General features: G+C 40.3%; 1 protein-coding gene across 2 annotated transcripts in view; it reads right to left on the bottom strand.

Annotated features, from left to right (window-relative positions):
- The window catches only part of MYLK (myosin light chain kinase), a 218,319-nt gene that overhangs the window by 62,057 nt on the left and 134,589 nt on the right, over positions 1-21,673 (bottom strand). For both annotated transcript variants that reach the window (XM_074145668.1, XM_074145670.1), the window contains exons 15-18: positions 15,619-15,699; positions 14,372-15,261; positions 2,846-2,962; positions 260-346 (exon numbers count right to left, since the gene is read on the bottom strand). In XM_074145668.1, coding sequence (XP_074001769.1) covers positions 260-346; positions 2,846-2,962; positions 14,372-15,261; positions 15,619-15,699 — 1,175 coding nt within the window. The remainder of the gene's footprint in view (positions 1-259; positions 347-2,845; positions 2,963-14,371; positions 15,262-15,618; positions 15,700-21,673) is intronic.

Here is a 21,673-nt window from a genome sequence, read left to right as displayed (position 1 = left end):
AATAAATCTGTATCATACATTTATTGCACCATTATGGAAAACTGAGAACAGAGTGGGCTGAGTCTGAACTCACAGTTTCAGCACTTACTTCTAATCCCCACAAGGCAAAACCTCATTTGACATGATTTATGTGCAAGGGTTAAAGAAATGGCATAAGCCTCTGATACTATGCCTGCAAACAGAAGGGAATGACCAGAGAATCCCACAGCATTCTTTTGTTTCCAATGAAAAGGTAGTAATCAAAATCACTGTTACTTACTCTCTGTTGGCAGCACAGGGGGAAGTGTGGTCTTAGGCTTCTTGGTCTTCTTATCAGTAGGCTTTGAGGTCTTTGTGGATGAGGCATCTGCAATCAAAATCAATAATAAAATATAAATCCTATTAAAAAATCAATAATATAAAAGCTGCCTATTAAGATCAGTTTGTTTTGGATCTTTCTGCAAAATTAGAGGAAATTGCTGTCCTTTTGAATTGCTGGAGAATGGCACATTCTAAAAGGAAGAGGGAGCAGACAGGGAGAAGCCCTCTCTCAGAGCAGCTGCACTGAAAGCCTGAGAAAGCAACTAGACAAGAGGCATCATCTAAGCTGATACGTTTATTTTGACTGAATAGAACAAAGTACAATGTGCACAAAGCTGCTTTAGGCAGTGCATGGAAGAGGGAAACAAAGGCATATTTGAAGCATCATTTCATCCAAAAGAATCTCTTGCCATGTCATTCTTCTATTCCATTGTCTATGTGATCTATATAGATGAGCACATTTTGAAAAGTAGCATTTCCTCTGTGTGTTTAAATCTTTCCAAGAAAATATTACTACACGTTGGTTCATTCCTAAAGAAAAGTGGCAGAAGGGACACCACAGGATTCATGTTTGATGACAGAATCTCCCATCAAACAATTCAATGCACAAGCTTATGCTAGATCTGAGTTCAGACACTCAGATTCTAGAGTCCTGAGCTAATTTGACAACTGAAATACAATATTCCTCAATCTGATTTGAGTCCATGGGGCTGAAAGGAATATAATTACCTTTATGGTTACTTGTTGAGTCTAAAAATCACCATCTGGGATCCTGAGAGCAGACCAAGTAGAAGGGAGCAATTTTAATTGTTGTTTTAGGTCACAATTCTAACTTAAAAATAACAGTCATCCCCTCTGTCAGTCACAGACATGACATATCAAATGGCATCTCTCCTAAATAGATGGAGTTTGCTGTAGTGCCATTCCTTAAAACCCTCTTCTCAGCCATCCAAAGCAGCATGCCAGTAAGGAATGGAAAAGACAGATGAGGCAGCCAGTATCAAGATCATTCTGGTGTCCAATATTACATGAGCAGATAGCTCCTAACACCATGGGTGCCATTACCAGGGTGAGCCAGACAGCTGATATAACGCCATTCATGTCATCATGCAATGGATATATCATGAACTGACAGCCTCCCAGGATTAAGACTTTGCAAGTCAAAGTCTGCCTCCTGGAACATGCATTGCCCACGGGAAATTGGAAGTAGGAAATATGCTAAGGGAGGAAGGAGATCAGAAGACAAAGTCAAAGCAAAAAACACAGGTGACTGAGACATTTAAAAGATGCTAGGGCAACTCTGGAAAACTACTCTGTGCCAAGCACTTGATCTGATCCTTTAACCCTCTGCACCTGTGGTAGTTAAGGTGTTACAGGGTACTAGGTTTTGCTTAAAGCCTCCTCTTGATAATCTTCTTTGAACTTCAGTGCTGGTAAAATGTCTTACTTTAAATTGCAGAAATATAAACAATAGCTTATCAAATATCTAAGCCAGACTATGTTGTGACCATAGTATCATTGAAGATGCCATTACAGAAAACAATATAATTAATTGTAATTGTATGTATAATTAATTCCTTTTCCAGCTACATGAAGACTGACCCTTACTGACGGAGTTACAGGATCACGTTCTTATCTTGTGCCATGCTACGTTAGGAAAAACAAATAATACAGTAGGAAAACAAATAATAGTTTTCTTTTCTAGACCTCCTGCTCCAAATACCACATATGCAACACAATTGTGAAGGCTTAGTACCAAAGATCTATGTTATTGGGCTTGTTGTTTAGTTTTGTGCTATTTTCAGTTACAATGGAAAGTATCACAGTATTCAAGGAAGAGCTCACCTTCTGGTAAGCTGATAAGAAGCACATTGGGTTACTTAAAGTCTCTTAAGTGACTTAAAGTCCATGGCAGTTTTAAAAGTCTGTGTTTTCAACCTCATGACAAAATATTTGCCCAAGGCCAAGACTACTTGGCAACAGTGCAGTGTCATCACTATGACTGAGGCTGAAAACAGGTACCTCAGTCAGCAAATTGTCCATGTTCTAAGACTACAGCATGCAAGGGTGGTTGAGCTGTTAATTTGTTTATTCGTACTCACTTCCACTAGAAAAAAACAAATGACCAAATGTCATTGAATGCAAAGAATTGATAAGTTCTAGGGTGAGAAATGTGCCATACATAGTCCTGAGGCAGACTGGTACCCAGGCTCACACACCGAATTCTTACATGATCTTAAAGAAAGCATACAGCTGAGAAGCAAATCTTGATGGGTTCAACTTATTGCTCTAAATCCTTGTAGAAATACAGTGGGCATCAGTAGAACATAGATTATTCCACAAAGCAGCCAGAGCCCTTGGTTCTGTACTGTCTCTCTGCTCATGCTCCTTATACATTGAATTACATATTGACCAAAAAGTGCAGGAGGGAAGGGGGCATAGTTCTTTTTGGTGTATGTGTTTCATAAAGGCTGGTATTGGGAAATAAAAGGGAAAAGGAGAAAGTTCTAAGGCAGGGTTTTCCCATATCCAGCAACGTACTTACCTTCTACCAGCACTTTGCAAGCACATTCAGCTTTTCCTGCTGCGTTCTCTGCTATGCATTTGTATTCTCCACCATCTTCAGGCATGGCCTTCTCAATGGTAAGTGAACACAGTGTCCCTAATACAAAGGAAGGAGAGACCAAATGGATGTTATGTTGCGGTTCACAAAAACCTTAGTGCTATTAAGGAACAGAATGCATCAAATGATCCAGTTCTTTACTGCTAGAAGAAGATGTTTTGTCCTTAAAAATTCAACATCGGAATTGGAACTTTATTAATGCTAGATAAAATAAACCCACATTGTTAGACAAATTAAATCTCATTGCTGTCCCCTAGGAGACTCAAAGATGTCCCTGCAGCCCTAAAGTAGTTAATGGATGAGGGCAAAGAAGATCCAGAGCAGAATCTCTGCTGCTGTTCTTTGTCTTATAGCAGGGATAAGAAGCCCTCACTCCATGGATCTTTTTCCAAAAGTGCTAGTAGTGTAGAACTATTAATAAGAGGTCTTTTCTCAAGTGACCATCTGCAATATTTTGATTCAGTCTTATCTCTAGCACTCCCATGACCATCTGTGAAAGTAGAACTTCAGCTTAGTGCCCAAGTTTAAAAATGACACCAAGACCCATTTTCTCTTTGCTTCAGTTACTTAGAGAACAAGTGTCTGATATTGTAAAACATCTGTTAGAAAGTCTAGTATATCAGTGGCAATTGAATTTGTCATTGCAACAAATCCATTTCTTTTCAAACACAAAAGCAAATTTGACTTCGTAAGGTTTGCAGAAACAGGATGCGACATAAGCTCTCTAATTACCAAGGGAAGCTTGGTATGACCCAAGGGAAATATATTTCCTCTTAAAAAATAAAACTCTGTGAACCAAAACAGAAGCTGTTCCCAGTAGTTGGGGGGAGATGAGGAAGGAGAACTGTGGTTTACCTAATCCCTTACGTTCGCTTGCTTTGCTTGGAACAACGAAGTACTTTGCTCTCTGGGGAGAATCCCAATTATAGCACTCCAGACTTTCCTCTTCCAAATGTGTCTCATTAAGTGAGGGTGAAGTGTGGGCTTACTTTCTCCTCCCTCACTAGAAAGCCTGGTCTCTCCCTTAAACACAGCCTGAGACACTGTGCCCTTCCACCCATTGCTGTTAGCTTGTCCAGAATGCCTCCACCCTCTACATATTACAGTAATAGAACCATAGAATCAATGAATGGTTTGGGTTGGAAGGGACTTTAAAGATCATTGAGTTCCAACCCCCATGCCACGGGCAGGGACACCTCCCACTAGACCAGGCTGCTCAAAGCCCCATCCAGTCTGGTCTTGAACACTTCCATGGATGGGGCATCCACAGCTTCTATGGGCAACCTGTTCCAGTGTCTCACCACCTTCACAATAAAGAATTTATTCCTGATATCTAATCTAAATCTCCCCTCTCTCAGTTTAAAACCTCTAGCCCTCGTCTTATTGCTACATTCCCTGATAAAGAGTCCCTCCCCATCTCTCCTATATGCCCCCTTTAGGTACTGGAAGGCTGCTATAAGGTCTCCCTGGTGCCTTCTCTTCTCCAGGCTGAACAAGCCCAAGTCTCTCATCCTGTCCTCATAGGAGAGGTGCTCCAGCCCTCTGATCATCTTTGTGTCCCTCCTCTGGAACCACTCTAACAGGTCCATGTCCTTCCTGTGCTGAGGACTCCAGAGCTGGATGCAGTACTCCAGGTGGGGTCCCACCAGAGGGAAGTGGAGGGGTCCCCCCTTTCTCCATTTACCTTTCTCAGTCTCTCCTAATTAATGGCAATATTGGACAGGTGATATTTTTTAGACATTTCCCCTGCTTCCCGAGACATAAGGAAATTTCCCAGCATCTTTTGCTATTTGCCGCCTTTGTCTCTATGTTAACTGGAGACTGCCTTCTGTCTTCCAGAGTGGCTGATCCCAGGCTCTCTGCCAAATATACTCTTTGTGATGTGGGACATGGCACAGGCACAGATGACACTGGTCCTTGAAAAAAACACCCCTCTCTCAGTAGAACTTTGAGAGTTTACTGGCTCCCCTTGGAGACCAGACCTCAGTTCTGCCACAGCAATTATGCTTTTGGCATTCAGATTTTCCCTCATTGTAAAATTGGATGTTATTATCAAACGGTTCTCAGCAAATTTGGTTTGCCAGACATACACAAGAGTTAGAAGAAAATGATTTTTTCCCGCCTCCTCATCTTCCACAAAAACAAGAAGCTCTAAATAATGACAAAGTTCCCCCTGAGAAGCAATCTGAAAACTATCTCGGAAGAGAACTGACCCCTCACTCACATGTGCTGTGCTTGGCCAACCACAGGGTGAAAAGAAAAGCCACGTGCCTTCCTTGAGGCAACTCATCTCCATGAGTCAGTCTGAGCCAAAAATGTCACGAGCTGCAGTTCCATTCCAAGTGGAGGAGGGACACTAGAAAAGTATTCTTGCAGGCATCTTGCAAATATAAATTCACGTGTCTCTGATGTTTAAAGAGACAACTGGAGAGCAAGCCAAAGATAACTTCCAGTCTATGAATTTGTATAAATCTATATAACATGATTAGAAAAGATCACACATTAGAACCTAAAAATGCTATTGCAAAAGAACTAAATATGGAACAAAGACACATAGATACGAAGGGGATCTCTGGTCACCTTACTGCAGGGAAGGAGTCTGCCTTGTAAGGATAACTGGATTGTTAAGGGACTGGAATAAAGCAGCATTTACCTTAGTTTTGCTGGAGTTTTCTACCTGCTCTAAAGCCCTTCCTCACCTGCATCCTAGCCAGCTCATTGAAGACTAAAGTGACGCAGGGTCATTCCTCACCACTCATACTGTTGCAGTGCTGCCCATACAGCACACTGGAGCAATATAAGTTAGCACCTTATGAGAAACACTTCCTCATGCAGCATATACAAACAGAAACATCCCACCCTAACAATAAGTCATTCCCCACACTTAGACAAAAATCTAGAAGCAAATCTTAGGGTTTTCTCATGACAACCCTGAACTTGCCATGTGCATTCAGTGTTCTGTTATCTTTGCTTTTAGATTCTAGCCCTGACCAGGCTGCATGGCAGGGGGTTCATCAAAGCTGCATTTGGCCTATTCAACTGGAAGAAGAGTCCTCATGAAATAATGTCAGTCTTACTCATTCCAAGAGAATATTTATATGTGTTGAATTTTAATGAAGTTATTTTGTGAGAAGGAAGATGAAGGAAATCTGTTTTTTTCAAGGGCTACATCCTTTTTCTCCTGACTTCCAACCCTCTGCAGCAATAATTAGTATCCTATTTCCTTCAACTTCATAATCCCCAGCAACTACACTGAAACAGCACATACAAAGTACATGGGGATTGCTGGGTTTGTTGCTACCAACAGATGCAACAGTGGTATTCTGCCCTCAGTGGAGGAGTGAAGGGGAAATGAGATAATTTGGGTTATTTTCCTTATTTAGCCACTAGTTTTCATGAAACTGTGGACTACTAGGACGTAGTGTGAAATTGGCCAATGGTTCAAAAAGTATGAGGCAGCCTGAGTCAGGAGTGGAAGGGAAGGCTGAGAGAGCACATGGTTGTAGAAAACTCATTTTCTCAGAAAACCAGAAAAAACCCCACAACCTAAGAGGCAAAACTTGATGAGATTTCATAAGGACAGGAAACTCCCCAACAGGCTTATGTTCTGTGATCTAGAGCTACAGTCAGTTCCTGGGGGTAGAAGGCCAAATGTCTTTCAACAAAGTATTTGGTATTTCCTCTGCAAAAAGCCTTCATGACCTGAAACGAGCTTATTCTCTCAAAACTGCAAGAGAGCCCAGACTGGTTACTCCAGTACTCCAGTTGGATATTCTGAATCCTGGCACTTCACAAATCCCAGTCAACTAAAAGAATTTGCTATCAATTTTGTCCCCCGATCACTCTACTTTTTTTTTTTTTTTTTTTTTAGGAATGAGCCCACAGACAGTCTTTAAAACACTGTCACAAAGGGCAGGATTGGAGTAAACATGAATACTGGGATCTTCCGCTTAGACATTGGAACTGGTGCAGCTCTAGAAAAGACCTTAGCAGCCACAGAAGCTAACAGCTTACTGGAGGCGCTGGTTTAGATACACAAAGACTTTCCCTTCCATTTTGAGCTATTAAAGCATTTTCTGGCTTACTCAAAAATAGTGCAAGCCAGTTTAAAATATCTCTAGGCTTCTGCATTCTTTCCATGAAACTCCGCAGAAAGTCAACTTCAGATATAAAACAAATACACAAACCAATAAAAAACCAGCTCTTGAGTCTAATTCCCCACACGGGCATCTAACTGGCCAACCTCCTGACTCCCATCCATGATGCAGACTGAAGTTTATGTCTTCCTCACTTGTATCCCATGGGATAAAGAAGTACTATGGAGTATTTAGGCAATATTAATAAATAGTAGGCCATGAGAAAGTGTGCCTAGGAGCCATAAAACATTTGTTAAGGAACTTGTTGGCCCACTGGTGTTAATTTTCTAATAAATAACAAATTGTCTGGGAAAGTGCAAATATGTGCTAGTGTCACAGTCATGTTTAAAAATGGCAAGTGACTTAGAAAATATTGACTACAGTTACAATGACAACAGACATTGTGAGTGAAAAAACTCACATGAGTTTCAGAGAAGAAAAATTGTCAAATTCAGTTTTTGCTAATTGATACAGTTTTAAGGAAAAACAATGTAAGAAACCTACTTTCATTATTCATGAGATCGCACATTTAACTGACAAATGTATGTGCAAAGGTAATTTTCTTAGTCTTTACTGAAATATTTGTGTTATACTATTCCACTTGTAATTAATGTTATATTACTATATTAATGACACTCGTGTTAGGAGGAGTTAGAGCTGCCAAAATAAAGACCTCATGAAGGAGCTGGCAATAGGAAATCATCACTTGGTATGTTTCTGGTGGATTTCCTCTGTGACTAGACTATAACTAAAGTTATTCAATATTTTAATTTGTGATGTAGAAGTATTCCTAAATTAATGTTAATAAACATACAGATAATAGAAAGAATGTTGGAAAGGGAAAAGACAGAAAGAGAGAGAAAACAGTCTAGTCCTCAAAATCAATCTCATTTTCTTGTTAACCTGAGTCCAATTCACTCAAAGAACATGGGGCTTAAGATAGTGAAATGACAAGCATCCACGTACAGCAAGGGATGCTCTGTTTTCAGGATTAAATGTTTAATACAGAAGTAAGAAACATGAGCTCCACTGTTGTGAGGTAGAAAGAGGACCAGTGACCTCCAGTAAGCACAGCAATGGGAAGGTTACCTCCGTCTCACTAATGATACTGATGTACGGTTCTGATGTCTGTATTGTCAGCAATGTGCCCTTGTGGCCAAGAAGGCCAATGGCATCCTGGGGTGCATCAAGAAGAGTGTGGCCAGCAGGTCCAGGGAGATTATCTTCCCCCTCTACTCTGCTCTGGTGAGGCCACATCTGGAGTACTGTGTCCAGTTCTGGGCTCCCCGGTTCAAGAAGGACAGGGAAGTGCTGGAGATGGCACAGCAGAGAGCTACAAAGATGATTAGGGGCCTGGAGCATCTCTCTTATGAGGAAAGGCTGAGGGACTTGGGTCTTTCTAGTCTGGAGAAGAGAAGACTGAGGGGGGATCTGATCAACGCCTATAAATACTTAAAGGGTGGGTGTCAGGAGGATGGGGCCAGTCTTTTTTCAGTGGTGCCCAGGAACAGAACGAGAGGTAACGGGCACAAACTTGAACATAAGAAGTTTCATCTAAACATGAGGAGGAACTTTTTCACTTTGAGGGTGGCAGAGCACTGGAACAGGCTGCCCAGAGAGGTGGTGGAGTCTCCGTCTCTGGAGACATTCAAAACCCGCCTGTACATGCTCCTGTGCAACGTTGCTCTAGTGGACCTGCTTTGGCAGGGGGGTCGGACTAGACGATCTCCAGAGGTCCCTTCCAAGACCATATCATTCTGTGGTTCTGTGATTTTCTAAATAGGATAATAAACCAACAAACAGCAAAACCAACAAAACAATACAACCCCAAGCCTCCAAGGGCTGGATAAAGTGCATCATGGAGAGAAAGTTAGTAAAAGCTTGACTCATCAAGTTTTGAAAAAAAGAGATAGAGGGGTATCTTTATTACAGAGTCAAAGCCATTCTGTCAAGTACAAATGGGCTCTTTAGCTTAGCAGAGAAAAGAAACAAGTATATGGAAGATAAATGCAAATTAGAAACAAGACATTGCTTTGTTACTTGATTTAAAAATAAAACACTTATAAGACTAATTAGACATTGCAATATATTACCAGTGATTATAGCAAATGTCTTTCTTTTGCTATATTTAAACCTGCGTGCATTTCTGGAAGAAGGAAGATTCATACAAAAATGGCAGTACAGAGGGAGATTTTGTGGCATGTGACAAATATGGATTGTGTCAGATCTGATGCTCACACCATCTCCCCAGATGACTCCCTTAAACTTTCAGAAGTGTTTTTTAAGCTGAAGAATCCATGTACTTTCAGCAGCACGTAGAGTTCTGTTAATTACACACTGAACTCTTGCTGCAAGTTAGTTAAAAAGAAATCAAAAGAGTCACGGCAGATCCGAGTTAGACTGACAGACGCAGACTTGCACAACTGATAGGAAGATTTGGTAGCTAAGTCACAAGAAAGTTGTTAAGGCATTATTGCTAACAAGATTACCAACTCTTTGTGCTGCCAAGACACTTAGGAAGAAAAAAGTGCTTACACAAAGCAAGACAAACTCTGGGCATTTTCTAACTACACCATCACTGCTACCTGAGCCTATGTTAAGTAGTTCCTTTTCAATCTATATAGTCACATGATACTAAATCTAGCCAAAAAAAGCAGAGCAAGATGATTTTAAAAATGGCAAGTTCGCAAGTTTTGACTTCTATTCAGCATGCACCTCAATTCTCCAGTCTGGTAACGGATCCCAGCTTCCAAACCCCTTTCACTAGCGTCTTCTAGAATGACTTTGTAACCATGCAAAAATTTTCTATCTGGATTTTCTGTCCAAGAGTGAGTCACAAAGCAGGACGCTAGCACAGGGCACTGCTCTGCCAAGTACTATACAAATGCAAAACAAAATGGTTCCTGCTCTAAAGAGTTCACCGTGTGAGGAAGCTTGTTCTGCTCAGTCCTTATATGTCTAACACCACTGTAATGTCGGCTGGAGCCTTCTTAAAAACTTTTTTCCAAACAAAAAGCCCCCCCATAGCTTCAAACAAAGAACTCTCTCATATTAAAATCAACTCCTTTTTAACTATACACTATCTAACCTGCCTGCATAAATGCATGATGCTCTAATTATGAGTACCCTCTTTTGTTTGTTTGTTCCAGCTACCATTTATTTTGAGATCTCACAGGCAAAAAACACGTTAGTATCTATGCCAGGAATGTACCTAACTGTACTCTGACAAGTGTTAAAAAGAAGAAAAATATAAAGTCAAACCATTAATAAACTCCTACCAGGTCAGACATGTTTGTAAAAGAAAAATGGTGTAAGAGCTCACTTTGTCATAAAAATGATACTTTATGCAATAAATCACTCATGCCAATCAACTGGCACAATACTATTTGGAGAATTATTAAAAGAATAGGCAAACAAGTACTGGTGTTCATAATTTCAAAGGGAAACAAAACAGTATTAATAGTTGAAATGTAAAATGGAAGGAATGAGATTGATCTTAGATATGTTGTGATTGTGACATTCAATATAACGCTGCCCAGATTCTGACTTCTAATAGCTAATGTAAACTTAACCCTGGAATAATAGACACATTGCAAGCCCTAGATTTAGTACTAGAAAACAGCCTGAATACTGCATCAATATGCCTGAAGATGAAGGTCTTTTTTGGAGCAGGATTTAATTTTTCATTTGCCAAAGTCCTTACCAATCACTGATCATTCTGATCCTGGTGTTTGAATTCAGGCTTCTCTGATGGCACAGAAGTGGGGCTAAAGCCCCCCCCTTCTCTTGCACGCTAATGGCGAAACTGCCTCAGACAGGCAATGCAGCGTTTGCCTCTTCAAAGGCAGGGTACATGTGTGAATAAAGTTGTTTCTAACAGGTAAAGGGCCTTACTATCAGCTAGGACAAATATGCCGAGGAAAGTCACTTTTATTGAGTGACTGCATAAAGGGACTAGTTAATTTGCCTATTCTGTGAACTTGTACACAAGTATATTTTTAAATCTGCCCTTCCTGGCTAAATATGCCACTTGTTTTATCACAGGGGCATGTTCCTGAAACCAGATTTTATGTATTTATCTTCACAATATATTTGGCACCAGAAGATCAACAAACTGCTATCTCTTTTTTCTTTCTGGCAATGACAGAGAGGGTTAATTTAATTTCCAAAAGACAAATACATTGCATTCTGCAGGTTCATGTGTTACTTACATTGAACAGTTTGTGGGTCGGTGGCCCATACTAACTATATGGGCTTATAGTGTGATAAGAAGCAGGTAGACACGTCTCACTAGATAGAGGATTTTCCAGTATCCAACTTACTAAGAACAAGTAAGTTATTCTGTGACGTACCTCTGGAAAATCTTCCATACATGAGAACCAGTGGTCACCACCAAATATCATGGTAGCACAAAACCAGTTGGTGAAATAGCTAAGAAACGACCCAGTGCATCCACTTCCATAGTGGATTTTGTTGCTGAATGCAAGAGGAGCAAGGTCATACTGATGAAATAAAATATGGCTTTGTAAGATCTAAGCCCATTAATGTGAGCTAGGTCTGTTTGCTCTGAATTCCTCTCCTTCCCCACTGACTCAACCTTCTTTCAGCTGAGGGTGACTCTAGGGGATTATCTCCAGAGCCCATTAAATGTGGCTCCAGGGTTGGCCAAAGGCACTGCTGCTGAAGGACAGGACACCTGCAGGTGTGACAACGCTGCCTTTTCAGCATTTGGGGCAAAAGATGGAATCTGGGATTTTGACATTGGGCTGCTGAATACTGCATCCAGTTTTTATTGTTGCTCTCTAAGCTGCTCCAAACACTTTCTGTGAGACTGACCCATACAGTTTTTCTAGTGAACAGTATTTCCTGATATTCACCCTGAATTTGTTATATCTCAGCTCTAGTCTGTAACCCTAATTACTCCTCCTCCCTTGCTTCCTTCAACTATTCATGTGCTCCTAATTAGGTGAAAAGAGAAAAATCAATCTCGAAGAAAAGTGGAGCTTACTTAAAGTAAATATCATGCATACCTAATTAATTACTTAACAGTTGGCATGAAAGCACCTCACAGTGGGAGAGCAGCAACACATTGTTCCCCAAGCGCCAAAGCTAGCAGGTACTGTCAGGGAAAAACCTAAATCGACCATCATGCAATGCATCCCCCCAGTGTACCAGAGGGTATGTAATAAGGTTTTAAAAAAAATCGTTCTAATCCTCATTCCATTTCTTTCCATTAAAGGAGAAAACTGTAGCATTTACTTCCCTGTGTAATATTTCTTTTCAGCTCCTCTGCAAATATGCGTAAAAGGAAGCTTAACTTTGACGTACTGATAATACTGACTATCTAAGCATGATAATAGTGTAATAATTCGGGTACAACTCAAAAATAAGGACTGTTTCTTCACTCCCTGCATGAAGCTGTCCTGAAACGGTGGATTCTTTATCCAGTGGTGACCTTTGATCCTTACCTCAATGTAAAGTACTGCGTAAGTGTGACATCCTGACAAAACGCCAGGTCTGGGGTGTTATGACCACAAGTGTCACCTAGCCCAAACTGGATGGGCTACGTCACATGCCCTCCACCATCCAGGCAGGTAGTAGAGCGTTTCTGTACATGAGGATCACTTCACTGAAAACATAACAACACTGAATTTTCAGCTCCACAGTACAACTTTTAAAAGTGAACATGAGTTGAGGGATTGTAACAGTCAATTACTCAGATTATTTCAGTCAAGAGAACAGCTTTCTGCAGCACCACAATGCTAACGCTTTGGGACTTGAGAAGGCTCCACCATAGCTCAGAAGCTTTGATACAGAGATGCTGTCCCTCTGATGCACTTTGATAGGAGACATGACACTTTGAGATGTGTAATTTCTTTTCACTCTAAGCAACACCAAGAAAAACCTTGAAATCTTGCTTCCAGGGTAAGGCTGATTAAATTGCAGTCTCCCACCTTCCTGATCCTGTCAGTCCTTTTTACAAGGATGGTATTTCCACCAGTCCATTTTTTCTCATGTACACGACAGTTACCACTATTCTATACAGTTCCCTCTGGTGAAAATTATCATGTACTAATAAATACAATTGTTATGCTACTTCACATATGTGCCAGACAGACACAATGCACCTGCTACCATTTCCCTCTCTCCGTCTACTTTAGTATCCCCCTAATGTAGTACTCGGGTACCTTTTTTTCCCCACCCTACCTGAAGGCAACGTTGTTTCTGACTGCATACACTTTACAGGAATCCTCACATTTCAGTGCTTGGAACACTGCACAAGGATTCACTTGTGGTGAACCATTGTGTGTATTCATTTAGTTCTCATTTAATAACACTGAAAATAGTCTGGATTAAATGAAGAAAGATACACAATCAAGAGTGCAGATGCCTGTGTCAAGCTATAGTTCTTACTGCGAACATGAACTTTTTTACTACAAGGTGCAGGACAGTGTCATTCTCAATATAATTCCACCAGTGTTTTATGAAGCAAATATGAAGAAGTTTGGGTTTTTTTTGTATTATCCGTTATCATCTCTATTTTTGTCCCAAGGAAAATATATTTTGCCTAGATATAATATTAACTTTCATGCAAAACCAGTCTAGAAAGTTTTGATTATCCAGAATGTGCAATATAAAGAAATCATTCAATTTGACAACAGTAAGTGTCCTCTCTGAGGACTTTTACCAAACCCTGTACTGTTTTGAAATTAGTTAAAAGTCATCAGGCCAGTGGGGTTCAAATATTTCAGTGTCTGTTAAGGCAACAGAAGCATCTGTGGTGGGGCATTAAATACACTGGGAATCAATTTTCCACTCTGATCTTAACTATATAACTTGAAGTTGTAGTAATTTCTTTCTATAACACAACTCCTCTTTGCTTCTGTGTTTCTTATTGCAATAAAAAGCCTGAAATATTAAACATACAGAAGAATTCAATTAGAATTTGTAAACCAGCAATAATATTATTCTGGTTTCAATGTTCTAAATCCTTGAAGTTCAGCTTAAATAAACGTCATGTATCAGCTCCTTAAACAGCGCTAGCAATGTAAACAGCATTTAAAAATGCAAGAAGTTCAACTTTATAAAAATTACATCTGCAGGCTGTTAAATGAGACTCTGCAAGAAATGTCAAACAATACTCTTCCTTGAGTACTCCACTGAAATAACAAGAAAGTTGCATCTGGAAAGAGTTACTGGCACAGGACTTTAAAATAAAGTATTGCATTACCTTTAATGAACTAATTATTATTAATCAAGAGCCAGATATAGCAGTGTGCCATCCAGCTGGCTTGTAATTCAATTAATTTACCTTCTTGGGAGATGACAATGGACTTTGATGATTTGATGGCTTTGCTGTCTAGAGTCCAGGTGACAGCTGCAGGGGGATCAGCGGAAATCCGACATTGTAAGACCAATTTTTCACCATCTACTACTTGAGCATCCTGAAGCTTCTCTGTAAAGGAGGGTGCTGTTCCTTTGCTTACTGGTGGTTTGCTTGCTGCTGGTTTGTTTTCAGCTTTTTTCCCAATTATTCCGCCATCCACGACTGCGCACCCATGTTCACAGTTTCTGTCATTCTTCTCTTCTTTTTTCACTGCTGGTTTGGCAACAGGGGCTTGAGAATTGGGGGTCGCATTTTGGGCTTCAGAATTGGTGCGGGCATTTGGTGCTGGGGTGCTGGCGCTGCCATTCTCTGCAGGTGGCTTTTTCTTTGAACCAAGCACAGATCTGAAATCTGTAATAGCTGGTTTAGGAGGTGGTGCTTTCTCTGGCAATGGGGTTTTTGGGGTGCCCTTCTTGGCCAGTACAGAGCGAAAGTCCACCTGCTGAGGAGCATGAACTTTCCTTTCCTCCTCTGACAAGGTCTTGGGTTTGACCTGCCGCTGCAGGTTTGCTCGGAAGTCCATTTGCTCGGCTGGGATTTCTTTCAGTTCCTCCTCAGAAAAACTTTTGGTGCTGACTTTCTTGCCTAAAATGTCACGGAAATCAAGTTGCTCAGCTTCCTGCTGCCTCAGGCTCTCCTCTGTGTGTTCCCGAGTTTCCACTCGCCTCTTCAGCACACCTCGGACGTCTTCCTGCTCTTCCTCAGCTGCTCTGGTTTCACTGCTATTCTTTCTGAAGCCACTTGTTCTACCAAATGTTAGTTTACCATGATCTCCACCATCTCTTCGCTCTCCAGAGCTGGCTGATTCCCTCCCACTATGATCCGAAAAAGAAAAGAAAGAGAGCCAGGAAAGGGGCTGGTTTAAAAATGTCAGGGAACAATCTCAGAGCAGGAACAAAATGTGTTTATAGAAGGGGAGGTTGATTAGAGGAGCACACTCCATTAGTTTATTGCATCAATGATGACTTCAGGAGCCATATAAGGGCACAAACAAAAAAGATCTTCTCTACTCTGGCTTGGTACAATGTGCTTAGCCTGTATGATGAAAACAATTTGTTGGGTCACATTTGGGGATTAGGTTGAACAGCAGCCAGCCTGGGTCTGTAAGGGCAGGGAATTAACAGAGCAAAAAATAGAACCCACCCATGCAAGTCCCTGGGAAAAATACTTACTCTCTGAGCATTTCTGCTCTGGAAGCTGAACTCTCCCGCAGCATCAGAGACACCTGGCAGCTGCATTCTCCAACTTGGTTCCTGAAATATTTAAGTGAAATCAGAAAAGCAGAGGTTTCTCCCTCCAAAACTGTAACTTGCCTGATCTAACTGATTGTGTGTTGCACTCAAACCCAGTGTGGCTTCCTCCTTTCCTACTCCCAGCACTGTGATGGTTGACTGAGTGGATTTGGTCCCCTTATGTTTGGAGCCAAACTATCTCTAATAGCTTTTACTGATCTGTCGCTGTCTACACTGGGAACAACATACTCCCTGAACAAAAATCAAAGCAGTTTACAGAATGAAACAGCTGCAAACAAACAAGCTAAAGGAAAACAAATACAAAAGCTGGAAAATCAAGGCAGAGGAAGGGGCTCTTTTGCAAAGTTGAAAATCTTTCCAACTCTGCCTACTGTTTATTTATTCAAACCCAAGCTCTTAAGTTTTCTAATGTTAAGATATTAAAAGCAGGGTCTCATTTCCTTCCCTCCCCCCTGGCCCAACCAATCAGCAAAACCCATCTACATGGATTGCTCCAGCCTGTACATGTTTATATTAAAAAACATAAAAGTGTCACCATATATGGTGCTGAGTACTTATTCTTCCTTTTGCAGAGGAATACCACGGATGCCTTCTGGAAAGGGCTCCCATTAAAGAATTCATTTAAAGTGCTCCCCCCACCCCCGCTGCTCCCTCCCTCCTGCAGATATATATCATTCTTCTAGCCCCAAACCGCTCTTCTCCACTTAACACAGGAGATGCCAAAAGCAAAATTTAACTCCCTCAGGGCAGCAGTTGTGTAACTCTTGCTACCGCTCCCCTGAACTGCTATTAAAAAACCAGAGTTGAATTGATTAAGGACTAGAGATATCTTTTACTAGTGAAAAAACTTTCGTCCTTCCCAGTTTAATTATAAGCTTGGAAATGAACTACAAACTCCTGGATGATTTTTATTTTTCAAACAAAAATAATTTTTGCTACTGAAAACATTTCCCGGACATGAACAAAACAGATGTGCGTTGCGGGGAGGAAGGAAAGAGAGGCGGGTTTTCCCAGCTGTGTTCTCCTTTCAAAAGACTTTCTAGATAAGAGCACCTTCAAGTCCACTTTGCCCCAAAGTTTAAAATGAAGGCTCAGGAGTGCCTTTCTGTTAGTTTGCCATAAACATATGGTCTGGCCTGTTTTTTAAACAGCGCATGGAAATACATTCCTAGATATGGTTCTGTTTGGGTGAATAAACTATAATTTCATCCATTTGCAACTTGCAATGAAGTCACACAGTAGGCAAGATCATTAACAGAGATGAAGCACTAAATTTGGTCTTTATAATAGCAATTACTGCCACCAGCTTTTCAGATGGATTTCCCTTGCTTTCTTGTTGCTTTAGAAAATGAAACAGTGAATCAGCCTAACTTGGAAATCAAGCCTTTAACCCAAGAAGAAATTGTAACTAGATTGCAAAGTAAAGGCCCTGCTGGTAGGGACACCTCTTACTTGACCCTGAGACCATTAACAACATAAGCCATTTAAACATTTTCAACGCTTCATATCCAGCAAGTCAGAATATGTACATTAGAAACTGCTACTGAAGGCAATCCATGAGGACAGCACTGAAAGCCACGACCGTAACTTCCTTCAATACAAAAGATTAGAGAGCATCTGAGTACCAAACAGAAACTGTCCAAATGGTAGGAGAGGATCCACGTCAACGCAGAAAGTATTTAACTTAGTCCTGCACTGGAGATGTGCCATTCCTACTTTCTCTTATATATGACCTCCATGTGGAAGCAAGGGAAATTAATAGAAAGAAGGAAAGACAAATGGAAAGATAAGTAGAAAGAATTGCACGTCACCTCCTCCCAACATACTGCATACTGATTGCCATCAAATGATGGCAGGGTACCAACATTGCTGAAAACCTGTTGTCTTCAAACAACGCATTTCAAACTGGCCCCTTTTGCCAGTATTGAAACTCGTGATTTTTTTTTCTGCTTCTCAGAAGATTTTAAGAAAAGCAGACACCCTGAAACTGCTCAAGTACTTTCTCATTCAACAGTGCTACAGGGCTGTTAGCAGGCTGTTGGTTTACCAGAAGTTCCCTCCTTTAAGTCTCCTAGAGCTGCTCTTCCTTTAGGACTTAAAACCAATCCAAAGCTGACAATGTAGGAGAAGTCATGCAAGCTGAAGTATAGACAATTTACAGCATACATCAAATACGGAGGCACCACTGCTCAGCTTCTGTCATGACTGTATGGCAAAAATATTTGCCCACAAGGATTGTGTCACCAGTGGGAGAGGTTAAAGTAGCAGAGAGAGTGCTCTCCCAGGAGAGGGATCTGGGGATACCGAATGCGGTCCTGACCACTGCAAAGAATAATAGCATTTCTGCAGGACCCATTTCTGCAATGCATCTTTCCCTCTGCAAATTCTTCACATATGCAAAGAAGCAAATAAGGAAGGCAAAGTAAACCTCTCTAAACTAAGCTATTTTTCACAGGGTTTGGAAAATAAAGGAGGGGGTAAGAAAGCAGGAGAGCATTTTGTTCTTTCTATTTTTAAAACCTTGGGAAGCACTTACAAGTTATGGCAACAGTGGGACATAGAAGTACCTAGATGGGAAAATGATTCACAAAGTAGATTTTTGATGTTAGTTATGATTTCTGATTCAAGTGAATGACTGAAAAGTAGACCACTGGATACAAATCTCGAGTCTGTGTCTGATTCATCATATCCCTGTTCAAGAAGCCTTCTCACGGCAAGTCCTGCTCCCAATGAAATCAAAGTGAGTTTAGTTACTGATTTTAGGAGCAGGGAGAACATAATTTTGTCCTCTGAATTCAGTTGCAGAGTCTAAAAGGTGAAGTTAGTAACACTGACCCACCTTGGAGATCACCCGATGGAAAAAGAGAAACAAGCCAAGAAAAATAAAGGAGGCCTGGATGGTTTAGATGCTAAATTCAATCAAGGATAATTCTGGAAACTTTGTAAATATTTTTACATTTATGCAATTTCAGAATCTAGGCAAGGCAAAATACATAGGGGCAGTTAGAATAGAACTTTGCAGTACACAAGCACTACTTCAAGTCTTTCACATCTCTGCTGTTTTGAATCTTGACAATATTTCTTCTGCGATTTGAGGTTCTCCGTGTTGGCATTTTATCAACAAAAGATAAACACAGATCTTAGTGGCTCTGTTATTGCGGAATAACGATAGGCATGGATAAAACCTATCCTTAGTAGCTATGCTGTAAAGAAGTGTCTGGGAGTGTTGACTTTTGCAGGATTGTTCTGTAGAATGCCCATGCACAGGACTTATCTTTACAATGTCAAGGAATAATCATAATAAAAAAACTCACCAAAACCAAATAAAACCCCAGCTGCAAAGCCTGAAGCAATTTTAAAAATAGCTCTATGTCCTATTGTGGGATCAGTTTTCTCTGGAATGGCTTTTATGTTCAAAATATCTTGATATATTAGTTTCTTGGCAGAATGTACTCAAATATTTTTGCTGAACCTTAGATGAGACTTATTGTCTGCGTGTCCCTAGGAAGCACTCTCTAGAGGAAGAGGAAAAAAAAACACTGTTAATTATAGTGTGGGGACACATCAAAAATTCCTACTGGTCTACCAAGTGTGAAACAAGTATTGCAGAGTAAATTACATTTTTTTAAGAATGAACTGAAAGAGGCAAAGAAGTTGAACCCTAGCTATAGCTGGTGCTTCGGTGCAGGTAACTGCAAAGGCTCAGAATGAGGGTTTGCAACTCTTTCATAAGTTATTTAAAGGGAGAGAAAGTCCAGACTCCATGAAGCTTTAACCCCAAAGAAAGCAACTAATCTACTGGATCACAACATTAGCTGACATAAAGCAGAGCAGCTCTACTGGCTTCAAAGAGGATGCACTGATTTGCCTTACTTGAGGGTTTGGCCAAAAGCTTTTTATACCTGAAAGACCAATCATTTTATTTGCATTTTACAGCATTGAGTGGGAGAATGGAACAGGAAGGGGTCACGGTTTTCCTTCCTAAAAACAGACAATGTGTTGACAGCAGAAAGCAAGGTTTGCAAACTGTATTTTACAGAAAGATAGAACTATATTTATTCTTTGGTGTAATGGAACGTAATCTTACAACTGCTTTTTATATAACCTGAATTGCAGAGTATTTGAGGTACTACTGATTTATAAGATGAATGTTTACCTTTGATTTTAATCAGATTATCAAAATCTCTAAATAAGATTAATCAACACTAACCAAACTTCTATGGAAGATGGAGCGGAGGAGAAGAGAAACACTCAGCATCTGAGAAGACAAAAGGTTAATAAAGCAGATGATTTGTTTAAGGAACTGCAGGAGGATTTCTGAGGTCTCTCGTGTTGACTGTGCTGTTATAAAGATTTTGCTTAACAAACACAGTCTCTGTCCAGTACTCCCAATTTCTTTGCTTACCTCTTCATCTACAATGTACACATTGACTGAAAGAACATGGGAAAGTGATACTGGGATAAAACAATACCAGTACTTGCATCACTGGAAGGATGCAAAGGACAGGAAAAGAAAAAGATGTCTGTAGTTTTCTGAGTCAAAAAAGGGATTGTTGTTTCCCATTTCAATCACGATGGTTTCACAGAGACTCTGACTGATTTCTTATCCCTCAACTGCACGGGCTGGCATTTTGCAGGCTGTAAAATGTTCAAATTTCAATAGATGAATCACAGTAGTGGGTGAATCTGTTGTTCTTTTTATATTTATGCAACACCACTCCTTGAGGCCTGAGCAAGAACAGGCTCAATGGAACATTATTAGGAAAATTAAAAAGAAGAATGCAAGTGTAGAGGAATCAGAGGTCCGTGTATGTTTAAAACTAGGACCAGGAGAGGCTACAATGACTACCCTCCTAAAAGTCAGACTTAGTAGTCTGCTGTATAGTAAAAGGCAAAGCAAACACATATTCTAGATAATGCTGAGGGAGAGAAAGACAGAAAGCCAACCAGCAATCATTGACGGATCACACTAGGATCACAGTGGGCTACACACCCTTGTCAGCTCACTGCGATGAAAGGAGAAAGAACTAGGAGGAGACAAACAGATCTTTTGTTAAACCCCAGTTTTTAAGACCAGAGTTTTAATTTGTGGGCAGCCAACACACAAAGAGAATTGTGGAGGTATTAGGCAGAATTCAGAGCTTAAGAATAATAGAGAAGAAAATTGGAAAATAATTAACACTGGTAAGAAACAATGCCCAGACTAAATTAAGGGAGTTGAAGAAAGAATGACTCCCTAAAAGCAGCTATGCAACATGCTTCTAAAATTAATACATGAAAAGGAGCTGCACATTTTATTTGAAAAGAAAATGATTATGTTTAAAAATAGCCCATGTCAAATTCTCTATAAACTCTTCAGTGAATTGACTTGTGGTTTCCCAGTTATTCCATATTTTTAATGGACTTTGTAGGAGTTTTTGAGAGAAAGACTAAATGCAGCTTTCTTCCTCTCAGGTACTGTTAAGACTGTTTTTGAATATATAAACAATTCTCAATCAAGTATTCAAGACAAATGCAGGCAGTTCAAAAGCTATTTAGACAAGACTACTTGCTGCTGAAAATTATTTTATCTCTATTGCAAACTTGAAGTTATACAGCTGACATTTGGCTCCTTGGATATTCCCAAGGCAGTTACTTCTCTGTATATAAGCAATTGCCTAAAAGCATAGAGGCTTTCTGTCCCCCGAACATTAATGAAATTTTACAAATGGCAGCAGGGTAAAAAGAGGTATCAGTGTTCCCCTTGCTCTAATTGCAGCATAGCTTACTCATTATGGATTAGAAAAAGCCAACATGAATGCACTGGTCTTTGTGGGATCCCCAGCTATTTCTCCAGTGAAAGGATTAGGGAATAACTGAAACTAGCATGTAATGTGCTGTGTTGATTTCTAGCTATAACTTTACTTCTTCTCACCCCCCCAAAAATTCTTCTCCTCCTCTACTAAATTTATTTTCTCAGTGTACGTTCTGTTAT

The sequence above is a fragment of the Numenius arquata genome, chromosome 3 (genome assembly GCF_964106895.1).
Source record: "Numenius arquata chromosome 3, bNumArq3.hap1.1, whole genome shotgun sequence".
NCBI classification, from domain to species: Eukaryota; Metazoa; Chordata; class Aves; order Charadriiformes; family Scolopacidae; genus Numenius; species Numenius arquata.
Note: the sequence above shows the minus strand (reverse complement) of the source record. Positions and strands in the feature narration are given on the sequence as shown.